This window comes from Otolemur garnettii, unplaced genomic scaffold, assembly GCF_000181295.1.
Source record: "Otolemur garnettii isolate 467f Iridium unplaced genomic scaffold, OtoGar3 scaffold00072, whole genome shotgun sequence".
NCBI classification, from domain to species: domain Eukaryota; kingdom Metazoa; phylum Chordata; class Mammalia; order Primates; family Galagidae; genus Otolemur; species Otolemur garnettii.
The window spans coordinates 5,600,031-5,611,861 of NW_003852467.1; the positions used below are offsets into that span (position 1 = coordinate 5,600,031).

The 11,831-nt window shown below is 36.3% G+C and overlaps 1 protein-coding gene across 1 annotated transcript in view; it reads left to right on the forward strand.

The window, feature by feature from the left end:
* The window catches only part of DMD (dystrophin), a 2,307,273-nt gene that overhangs the window by 1,760,445 nt on the left and 534,997 nt on the right, over window positions 1-11,831 (forward strand). Inside the window, exon 55 of the mRNA XM_023515448.1 lies at window positions 7,152-7,341. Coding sequence (XP_023371216.1) covers window positions 7,152-7,341 — 190 coding nt within the window. The remainder of the gene's footprint in view (window positions 1-7,151; window positions 7,342-11,831) is intronic.

Genomic DNA, 11,831 nt, shown 5'->3' on the forward strand with positions numbered 1-11,831 from the left:
TTTCCATAATATTTGTGTACATTTCTTTCATCAACTAATTTTGTTCAACAATTTATGACAGAGAAACCCAAACAAAATGAAACACGCAATGCAAACCTTAGTAATGCTTTCTCTTAACACAGATCTTTTCAGGAATGCCCTCATGATTTTAGGGACATAATTATTGTTTCCCTAATGATATATTGTATAAATCTTAATTTTAAAAACAATCATAGGGTAAAAACATGAAAGAGATAGCATCTGTATTTTAAAATTCCTTACATGATTGATAATGCCTATACCCTCTTACTAAGCAAACATAAAGTATAGGTGATATTTTATATATATATAAATCCCATATGGGTATTTTTTTTACTAAAGAAACTATATCCTTGAAGGAAGTTTACACAGATAGCTCCAAAGCTTTAGTTTATCTTTGGAGGAGTAATCTATTTTTCATGCAAGTGGATTGCTACTGCACATGTTAAAAAGTCGTCCTGTGTGGTCGGGGGTGACGAAAGATGGGAATGAGTTTTCTGAGAACTAATCAGCAATACTTTGGGAACATTCAGGTCGTGGTTTCCAATTAACTCTGGAGAGTTTGAGTAATTTAGGACCAGACCTCAGGAGAGAGGGGATGAAAACCTCGTTAATTCATATGACCATGAATAGCAAACCAGCAAATTTGCGTTTAGAATGAATTTTTTTGTTTGTTTTGAAGTGAAGACCAGCTAGATCTTTCCTGCAGTAGTTGGTGTAGGAGAATGTCTTTGTGTGTGTGTATTCCTTTGTGTGTTTTAACAACCCTCCTTATGGTAAAATGACAGAAAGTTAAATTTGTAGTCTAAAATGAAGGCCAGGATTCAGAGGCATAAACTTCCTTGTACTTTTCTCTCTTTTACTATAATGAACAAATCAGAGAGAAGTGGATACAAATTTCTATCTTCAAAGTTAGAAAAATGTGTTTTCTAGAATGTAGAGATGGATTATAATCCCAGCTCTGCCACTTAACTTGTATACAACGTTGGAAACATAATTATCGTTCTTTCAGAATCAATTTGTCCAACAACAAACTAAAACCTGTACTTTATATCTAAAAGGGTTCTTATTTTTATGAAAAATCAATTCAATTAAGCAAACTTTTATTGACAATCCGTCACTGTATTTTGAGATAAAGCTCAGCTAGATGATCACTACTTTTGAAAGGAAGAGATAAAAATGTTGAGGATACATTTATCACTTGTTTGACAAATTAAAATAGAAATTCATGAATGCAGTATGACACATGTGACATGGAGCTACTAGTAAGGAATCCACCCAGTTTAAAGCTCTAATGATATTGTAACTTTAGATACAAATGTTTACTTATCTCCTTTCCCAGATTTGAATATGTGAAATGCCAAAATCCGCATCTTATTGACTTTTGTGTCAACACCATCAAGCACAGGTCCTGACATAATAATAAGCATAGAATACCAGGTTGGACATTTAAGTTTGTGAACTCACCCTAGAAAAAGTGCTACACGCCTAGTTGCTGAGAATCTCTACAGTCACCTTTGATGTACTTTCTTTAGGAAGCTATGCACTGCCACCAGGGCCTAGTCCACCCTTTAAGGCCATTTTTGAACTCTTTTTTTCTGGAATAAATCATATCAGAGCTGTCATATGAGATCTGACAATTAAGTTAGTGAATTCATCCTAGAAAAAGTCCTATATACCTCATTGCTGAATGTCACTGTGGTCACCTTCAAAACACCCCCCCCCTTGGGAAACTATGCGCTGACACCAGTGCCTAGTCTACCCTTCCAAGCACTTTTTCTAGGATGAGTTTGCCAACTTAATTGTCCAACTTCTTAGATGCATGGACGAATTAATCAATGAGATGTCGGTAGGAATGTGGAATTAAGAATGTGGTACAAAAAGAAAGATAATCTGCATAGAGGTTGAAGCCACTAGGAGGGAAGGAAATATCCAATTGCAAGTCTACAAAAAAAAAAAAGAAGAGCAGACTAGGTAGAAAAATGGAAAAGATCTTCTGAAATATGAGATAATAACTCTGAATATGTTTTAAAACATTTAAAAGAGTATATGGATGTTAGCTTTGAAAATCAATATGGGTGCTGTACCCTAGATCCATCATTTCTCACTGTCAATAAATAAATTAAAAGGAGAAAGGATATTCCCTACTTTATAATTAGATATATAGTACAGAGGAGAAAAGAATCCTCTCCCCACCACAATCCTTCTGTAATCTTATTTCTAGGTAGATGTTGCCCCAAAGCAGAAAAAGCCACAATCAGAGTTGCCGCTAGGAAGGAAACTGGTGGAACACCAGTCTAGCTATTGTTGACAGCTTTTGCTCAAATTCATGCCTCTCATTACTGCCAATTACTGATAGAATTGCTAGAGATTAAAATGAATCATTTCTACAAAGTGCTCTATAGTAAGAGGTATCAAAATTCTAGCTTCCCTGGGTAAAATACAATATAAAGGTTTTTTTTACAGCATCAAAATCCAACTTATTTACTAGCAAAGTAGTAGGAACTTTTATGGTTGCAGAGAAATCAAACTTTAATTTTTGAATTGAAGAAACTAACTCTGGTTCTGTGAGTAGTGTTTGATGTTGTAAGAAATTTTTTGGTTCTAAATCCTGGTGCTGCCAAGGTGCTCCTTCTCTCTGACCTATATCCCACAAACAAAAAGTGGGGGGAGGGGGGATAGTGCTCCTGTAATCCTTCCCTTAAAAATATCACAGGAAATCATAGTGGCTGAGATGTAAGTATAGTAGGAAAAAAAAGACTCAAAATACAATACAGGGTGTCCTAAAAGTCACCTCTAAAAGTCAACAATACATAGGCAACATGGGAAACTGTAGCTAAATATGTCTTTCTTACAAAATATTCATTATTAAATTTTACAAAATATTGAAAAAATATTCTACACATGTTGGCCACCTCTTTGTAAATTTTATAATGAATATTTTCTTTTTTTTTTAAAAAAAAAGGTACATTTAGCTATAATTTCCCGTGTTCCCTATGTCTGGTGACTTTGGGGGCAAGTTTTGGGACACCTTGTATTTTATTTGGTTATCCCATCAACAGTACCAGTGCATAGATGTTATTTAAGGTACAGTAAGTAGGTCTTCAGGCATAACTGCTGCACGTAAGAATCCTCCATCCTGTCCCCTTTGGAGACCACAGTCTGTCTAAGTAGTTGTATGTTTCTCTCCACACATTCCTTAGGCAAGTATATATTTTAAATCCTTATTTACAGTGACAATGCAACCGGTCTGGTTCCCTGCAAAGATGATTGTGAGAATGTGATTAATGAGGAATTTAACTGGAGTGCACTCAGGACTAACACCTGTGAGGGGAACTGGTTACAACTACAATAACAATAAGCCCTCCCCTCCCCCTCCATTTCTGTCTTCCCTTCCTCCCTTTCAGGCCAGAAGCTGTGAGGTCTGAGACTAGGGTAGCCCTTTGGAATTGCCTTAAGTTGCAGCAAAGGAAGCCCAGCTTTTGTTGCCCACACATCACACAGATCAACCAGTCAATGGGTGCAGCCTGTCAAAGCAGTGATGGGGTTAACTTCGGCTAGCCAACTCCCTGTAGCTGAAGCCAGTTCTCCAACAGTGATGACAGCTGAGGACTGTCACCCAGCAGCACCCTCAGCAGCTGGGCCCAGAAGTATTTCAGTTCTGAGGAGGGGCCTGGGGAGCCCAGCCTGGCATCCACTATACCAGTGATTCTCAACGTTTGGCCCCTAGCAGTAGTGATTCTCAAACTTTCACATATGTTGGAAATGACTGGAAGGCTTGTTAAAACACAGCTTGCTGAACTCCCTCTATGGAGTTTCTAATTTAGTAGGTCTAGGCTGAGGCCTGAGAACTTGCATTTCTAGTAAGTTCTCAGAACATACTTAGAGAACAATGTTCTACACTGCCCTTATTTACATTTTGGCAGTGGTACAGGTTACCCTTGGGAATAGAAGAAAAACCTTTTCAAAGCACCTTATTCTTTGCTCCATCACAGTCTTAGCTATTTTTGTGCATCATAAAGCTGGATTAGCTGATTATTAAACTTTGTTATATAAAAAAGTTCCATACAGTAGATTGAATTTATAGAACAGTATTATGATTTCTAATTATCTGGTCATTGTTACTTTTACAGTGAAACCAGATTTTTCTCCAGAGCTTGACTACCTGGACAAAAAAATTTAGAAAATAATCCTTATCCAAGATCTTTAGTTTTGTTCTATACTGATCTGTCATTTCTTTATGATTCTTATTATTTTTACATTTTGATTTATATAAGCCATTTAAAGCCATATGGTTCAGAAAAATTGAAAACTATGTGATACATTCAGAGCTATTTTGAACGCACAAATCTGAAAATTAAGTATCCTTGACTCATTTCTTATCTAGACTTGGAACAATTAAAATTTAGGAATACAATATACAAACATTGATCCAGGAGAAAGGTTTTAGCCTTAAAACCCCACATAAGCAGAAAACAAGATTCTCACCTATGATCAAAGGGGCTTGTAAAGGAGCTCATTCAAAGAGATTTTCTGCTATTGCTGCCAGAATTGCTTAAGGTATTTTCCAAATTAGAAAATATTCAGCCTGATGTTGTCAATATTTCTGCCCACAAGGGTATCATTTAGGAAAATGGTACCTCACTGTCCTGAAAGAGTTATTGTTCTTCCCTAAGGGCCTAATTTACAAAGCAGCAAACTCACTGGTAGGATTTGGCTGAAAATCTCATTGTCTCAGTAGAACCCTTTCATCTGATTTATGTGCATTGCCTTTTTGCAAATAACTTGGAAAATTATTTACCAGTTACTTTCACTGGAAGGAGATGGTAAGTGGTGCTGCTAGTTTAAAGATAGAGAAGTTAAGATGCATCGAGTACAGCTCATCACAAAGATGCTGCTGATGATAAAATGCACGTCTAATTTTCTAAGTTTTGCTCTGCTGTGGTAGAGTTTCATATTGTCCTTTTATTTTGTTTGAAATTGGACTGCATTAGAAAACATGCCAATGTCTAACCTTGCCTTTGTCTTCCAGAATGTGGCAGCTTATCTCCATCTCAAATTTTGGACTGGAGATGGAATAAGCCTTAGCAGAAACTGGATGAAATTGCCACTTTTGTAGGTCAGAACAGGTCAATTGTCAGCAGTTACACATGGTTACAACGGACATTGTAACGTTAAGATTCTCAGAGCTGTTGCAGTGGTTCTGAATTTTGAAATCCTAATATAAAGATAAATAAATAAATGATGATTTTGGTATTTCTCCTTGCAATGATAGGTTGCCTGCACACTAGACAAGCAGGGAGCCAGCAGTCCAGGTTAGCCCTTGAACTACACGAGGTTTAATTTATTTGCCCAACCAGAACTCTATGCTACCTTTCAGCTGTGCAGTATTAAAGTTTATTTAGGAGTTGATAAATAGCTTAGTGCAATGCTCACTTTTTTCCAATCGCTGCATCCTCATAAACCTATTCTACCCTCCACCAGTTAATGCAGACAGAAGATTTTTATCCAGTATGAGCGCTGAAACTATACTGTAGAAGACTGTGTGCTCAGCAAAAACCTCACCCATGATGAATAAACAGCTCTTCCGGGGGCTCTGCTGCCGCTGGCTCCGCAGGAGTTGTTTATTGCCTGGTTTGCACATCCCATGATAAAGTTGCTGCTGAAATAAATTGCAGTTTTGCATAATTATTGACAATCACGTCTTAACAAGCAGTGTGTATCATATTCAAGTGTTCAATTTTTTAAAATCCATTTTTAGCTTATGTTTAATCCCAGAAAGTGTTTGTGTAGTAATAGAAGGCAAATAAAGCATTTAAATAGAGTACTAATTTCCTCATTCCAGACGAAATTTACCTGATTTTTAGAAGGGACTGTTACTGCCTAAGGCAATTTTCCCTTCCAAGCTATTATTCTGTAGATGTTTGCTGAGGGCTTGTGTGTGTGTATCCGCAATGCATGCTTTATATATATTATCAGAAAACATCAATACTTTTTTTTTTTTTAGACTTTTATGTCATTGCAGAATTGGTTCCATCCTTTTTAAAAAGACTAGAGGAATGGGGAAGTGGGACATAGGCAGAGGAGCTAACGTTTCTGTACATGCTGTATTATATTTTAGTTCTCAGCACAGCAATAAATACTGCAGATGAAAAACTGAGAAATCAGAGAAGTTAGCAACTTGTATCACCCCACCAGTTAGGGACATTGGGAATCGAACCCAAATCCATAAAGTTTTTAAGGCTCTACTTTTTCCACTCCATATAACACTTTTCTTTTGGATGCTAGTCTCAATTGTATGACCATCAGGTAATGAAATAGGAAGTTAAGACAATAATTATAACAAACCAGTGTCATTCAAAATTATATTATGCCCAAAGGTTTCTAAGTTTTTCTTTTCTTGACTTTTCTCCTTGCCTGTCTAATACATGTTTCCTCCTCAATATGCCATCGAAGATAGGCAATGTATAGGGATTTTAGGGTTTTATCTATAAAGGTTAGTTTCAACTTGTGTAGCATATTAAAATAAACTTTATGAAGCTAAACAAAGATATTTTTGAATGTCCATATATGAACTTGCAAACAGTCAAAGTATATATATATATATATATATATATATATCCCCACCGCTTTTCTGTGGAGTGGATTTATAGAAATCTGCAATTGTCATTCATTTTTTAATAGATAATTTTTCCTTCCTCTCCCCCATACAGAAGCCCTTAAGAAATAAAGGTCAACAGCCTTCCTAGTGTTCTTACTTGTTGTTTGCTTAAAGCAGCAGTTCTCAACCTGTGGGTCGCCACCCCTTTTGGGGTTGAACAACCCTTTCACAGCCGTCGCCTAATATCAGATATGTACATTATGATTCATAACAGTAGCAAAAATCACAGTTATGAAGTAGCAACAAAAATAATGTTATGGTTGGGAGTCACCACAACATGAGGAACTGTATTAAAGGGTCGCGGCATTGGGAAGGTTGAGAACCAGTGGCTTAAAGGAAGAGCTTTAGCAACAGCTCACCCTTTGTTACCATATCACAGTTTAGTCCCTCTGTCTTTGCTCTTTTTATGGAGTTCACTATGTACATCATTCTGATATTTGGCCATCACATCTGGATATTTGTTCCTTTGCAGAGTGAATGAGCGAGAGGCTGCTTTAGAAGAAACTCACAGATTACTACAACAGTTCCCTCTGGACCTGGAGAAGTTTCTTGCCTGGCTTACAGAAGCCGAAACAACTGCCAATGTCCTCCAGGATGCTACCCATAAGGAGAGGCTCCTAGAAGACTCCAAAGGAGTAAGAGAGCTGATGAAACAATGGAAGGTAAGTCAAGTGTTTCCACTTTAGCACTTTCATAAATCCCGTTGAACAATTCTCAGCATTTGTACTTGTCATTGACAAACTGGGGACAAAACAAAATAGCTTTTTTATACAAAGTTGATATATTTTAGTACTTGGACAAAGAGAAGAGAAACAAGAGGAGAAAGTAAAGTCATTTAACAGCCCTATCTTCTAAAAATTACATGTTTTGACCCAAAAAAAGCCAAACTTGAATATAAAACCAGAACTTTGGTCAGGGAGAAACTTTGTTCAGACAGAGAAATAAAAGTTAGGGTTTGGTTTATTAAATTGAAAAGGTTGACATTTTTGAGTGTTTATTTAATATTTTACCAGGAAAGCATCTGTATGAATTGTCTGTTTTATTTAGCGTTGCTAACTGAATCAGTTTCCCTTCATTACTTTCAAATACATTTTAAAATGTTAATCTGGCATTTTGTAGCTTTCTTCCCAACATGATCTGTGAAAATAAAAATGCGATGGCTAAATTTGTCATACTTAATGATCATATAATTTTCAGACAATTGTTTTTCCTAGAGATGAAAATTATTGCTATAAAGTTCTATATGCATAAACACTGGAAATAGAGTTTAGGGTAGTTTGGTTTAAATGGAGTCTTGCTGGGAATTATATTCTGCAGTTCAAAGAGGCTCCCTAAAGTTTATTCCCAATACCTGATAGAATTTTCCTTAACTATTATGGAGTTTTGTTGTGTTTTTCTGACTTGATATATGAACTCTATAAGTATCTCAAATTCAATTTGAAGTGTTCGAATAAGGTCAATTTTATAGACTAATGCTACTTGTTCATATTTTTAAGCTATGATGAAGAAAGCGATAGTATATCCTAGTTTGAAAAATAATTCCCAAATCAAACCATAGTCAGCAAAGTTTCTTCTCCTCTCCTCTTCCTGTTGTTCTCCTCCTGTTTTTCTGCCTCTGTGTGATTTTTTATCTATTTTGTTGCTTTCTTTGGCCTGTGGAATAGGTGATGGTGGCAAGTTGTAGCTTCTGAATTCAGCATTCCTGCTTTATCACCCTCCTCTCCTTCTACTTTCTCGTCCACATTGCAAGTTGACTTAGTCTGATCACTGAGAGGTAATTCATTTAGAATAATACCTGACTTTGGGGTGGTGCCTGTGGCTCCAAGGAGTAAGGCGCCGGCCCATATGCCGGAGGTGGCGGGTTCAAACCCAGCCCCAGCCAAAAACTGCAAAAAAAAAAAAAGAAGAATACCTGACTTTATTTCCATGGCTTGTAATAGAATGTAAAGGCAAAGCAAATTTATAATTTTTTGCTCATGCTTAGATGTATGGTTAGACAATACACTGCTGTAACTTATTTGGCTTATGCTATTTCATAAATAAAATTTTATTTTGCCTTGTAAATGCCCATAAAGCCACCCTATGATTTTAATAAATATACAAGTTCACATTTTTCTCAGCAGCTATGGTAGATAAATAATAAAATTTTGATTAAGTGGATTTTTAGCAGATTACTTTGGAAAATAAAGAATAATGTAATGATTAAAAATTAATTTGATGTCAGGGGTTTTATAAAGCATCCCTTAAAACAGTGAATAAGTCTGGTTGAGAGCAAAGATAAATCCATTATCACCTACACAATTTGTATTTATATCTGCAGTACTATATGATGAAAATTCATCTATAAACTCCCCATCCTGAGAAACTGCAAGATTCTAGATCATTAAAGGAAAAACTCGCCATGTTTCCTAACTATATTTATTATGGCGGAACAGAGACTGAACTACATTTGTGTTTAGACTTCTGATCTTTCTTTCAAAAACAGTTGGAAATTATGCTGAAAAAATGTCTTAGCGTATGCCATATTACTTAAGAAATGTATTTATTCTTTTTTTCCCTAGTGGCATAAGAAAACCAAAGTTTATTTGTTGCTCACATCAGGTTCAATGTCCGTCAGGCTACCTTCCTCCATCTTTAAGCTATGCCACACATCACACATAACTTTTGGTGTACCCAAGGCAGAAAAAAAGAGAGGTTGACAATAAGGAAGGGACTTTTTATTCCTTAGCCCCAAAATGATAAACTGTATTTATTCTTAGAAGCCATAAAACGTTCCCAGAGAGCTCCTGAAGACCTCAACATATTTTCTCCTTGACTGTAGTAGGGTTAACTAAGATTCCACAATTATTTTAAAACAAAGATATTTTTTCTTCTTCCCTCATACTTAATATTGTGCTTCCTATAAATTCCACTTGCCTGAGGTTCAAACTACATTTTATGGATAGAGATGACATTTATAGCAAACCCTGAGTTTTAGTTAGATGGTTGGATAACAGTCTTTTGATGAAAGATTTGGAGATGTCACAGTAAAAACCGTAAACTGCGAAAACTATTGATTATTGTTAATGGCCTATTTCAAGTGATTGAATGGAGTCAGAAACTGGGCTTTAGAAGCAACAAATAGAAATGCAAAACCGGTAAGTAAATAAAACCGAATGCCTTAAGAGATTATGTGCAATTTCAGTATTTCAGCTAAATGCGAGTGTTTCCTTTTTCCCTCTATGAATTTTTATTTTGAACAAAAGGAATTCTATGTAATATGTTTGAAGGAAAAAGTATAATGGCATGCCTTTTCACTTCATTTGAAGAAGCTGCTAGCATTGTGTTCATTGAATCATGCATAGTTCTCATCTATTAAGAAAAGGAAACCGCAAATGCCCAGCTAAAGCAACAGCTCTCCCTGCAGATTTCTACAGATCTGTCTACCCCAAGGCGGTGATGTTTTACTTTATACGGATGCTACTGAATGGAGAGAGGTTGAAAACCTTCAAGAATGCATTTTTCTCTGTGTCTGTCCATTAGTCGTTCTATACATGGAAACTCTAGCTCTTGCTAGTCTATCGCTTTCGTTTATCAGCCACTTCATAGCCTATTTAATTCTCTCAGCAATAATCATAATTCATGGCTTCTAGAAGCATACATGTACTATGAAGCATACAGTTTCTGAATAGAATTAATCTGGTTCATTCCACTCTGAAAGACATTATAATTTTTCCCATATTAGTAAAAACTGTTCTTTGCTTTTCTTACTAAAATCAAGAACATTATAATGATGAAAGGATTTTCCTTATACATATTATTATTTTGATAGTCTAACTGAAATTTTAAGCCAACATATTTTTATAGAACACCAGATAAAGCCCATAAAGGGTGAAAGTGGGGGATTTTTAAATTGCAAATATGTCTTTTAAAAAATAACTATATTTATAATTGAATCAGATTATATTTCTGTTGTGGAAACATTTTCTGCTCTGAGCCTAAGAGAGTTGACAAAGCTGTGTATGGTTCAGAGTTCTGACATAAAACACTGGGTGACTAACTGAAAATGGGAAGACTCAGCATCTTTGCAAATATTTCACAAGAGTTTCACAAATATTAAGTGGTTCCCTAAGCACTCCGAGAGATCATTGTGATTTCAGCTTGTAAAGAATGTGTGTGGGTGTGGGTAGGTGGTGGGCAGAGATGGTCATAAAGGTGGTATAAAATCTTTTTTTCAGCATAGAAACTAAGGAACAATTGTACTTTGAGATTCTTGCATCTGTGATCTGGGTCATGTCTCAAGCCATATCTTTCAAATTTTCTAATCGTCTATGTTTTATCCATGACTCCTCTCACACACACACCCCATTATAAAAAATAATTCCTCCCTGTTAAATAAAACATTTCCAGAGACGCAAGTTTGATAAACTTTGGGGGGGGGGTATTTGTTTGGTTTTTTAGACAGTCTCACTTTGTAGCCCTTGGTGGAGTGATAGGGCATCACAGCTCAGAGCAACCTCAAACTTGTGGGCTTAAGCAATTATCTTACCTCAGCCTCCCAAGTAGCTGGAACCACCTCAACACCAGGCTAGTTTTAGAGATGAGATCTCGCTCTGACTCAGGCTGGTCTCAAACCTGTGAGCTCAGGCAACCTACCTGCCTGGGCCTCCCAGATTGCTGAGATTACAGGAGTGAGCCACTGCACCCAGCCCTAAGTTTGATAAACTTTGAATGGTACTTATGAGTGCACCTATAATTTAAAATATCTTTGATCTATAATACATTATTGAAATTAAGGAAGTAGCTTCATCACTGTTTACTACCAAAATCTAGACCTATTGATTAATTCCAAAGGAAGAAAAATGTGATCTTAGAAGCACAATTAGTATCTTGAATAAATCGAAGTATTGTATTTTGGGGGACATCTGAGAACAGAGAGGTAATTTAAGGATCCCTAATTCTAAGAAAAGGAAATCTTCAGTGCATTCTTTTCTGTTGATTTAATTTGAATTGCGTTTTATATGTGTTTGTTTTTTGTTTATTTTTTTAGAGACAGAGTCTCACTCTGTTGCCCTCAGTAGAGTGCAACACAGCTCACAGCAACCTCCAGCCTCTTGGGTTTAGGCGATTCTCTTGCCTCAGCCCCCTGAGTAGCTGGGACTACAGGCACCCG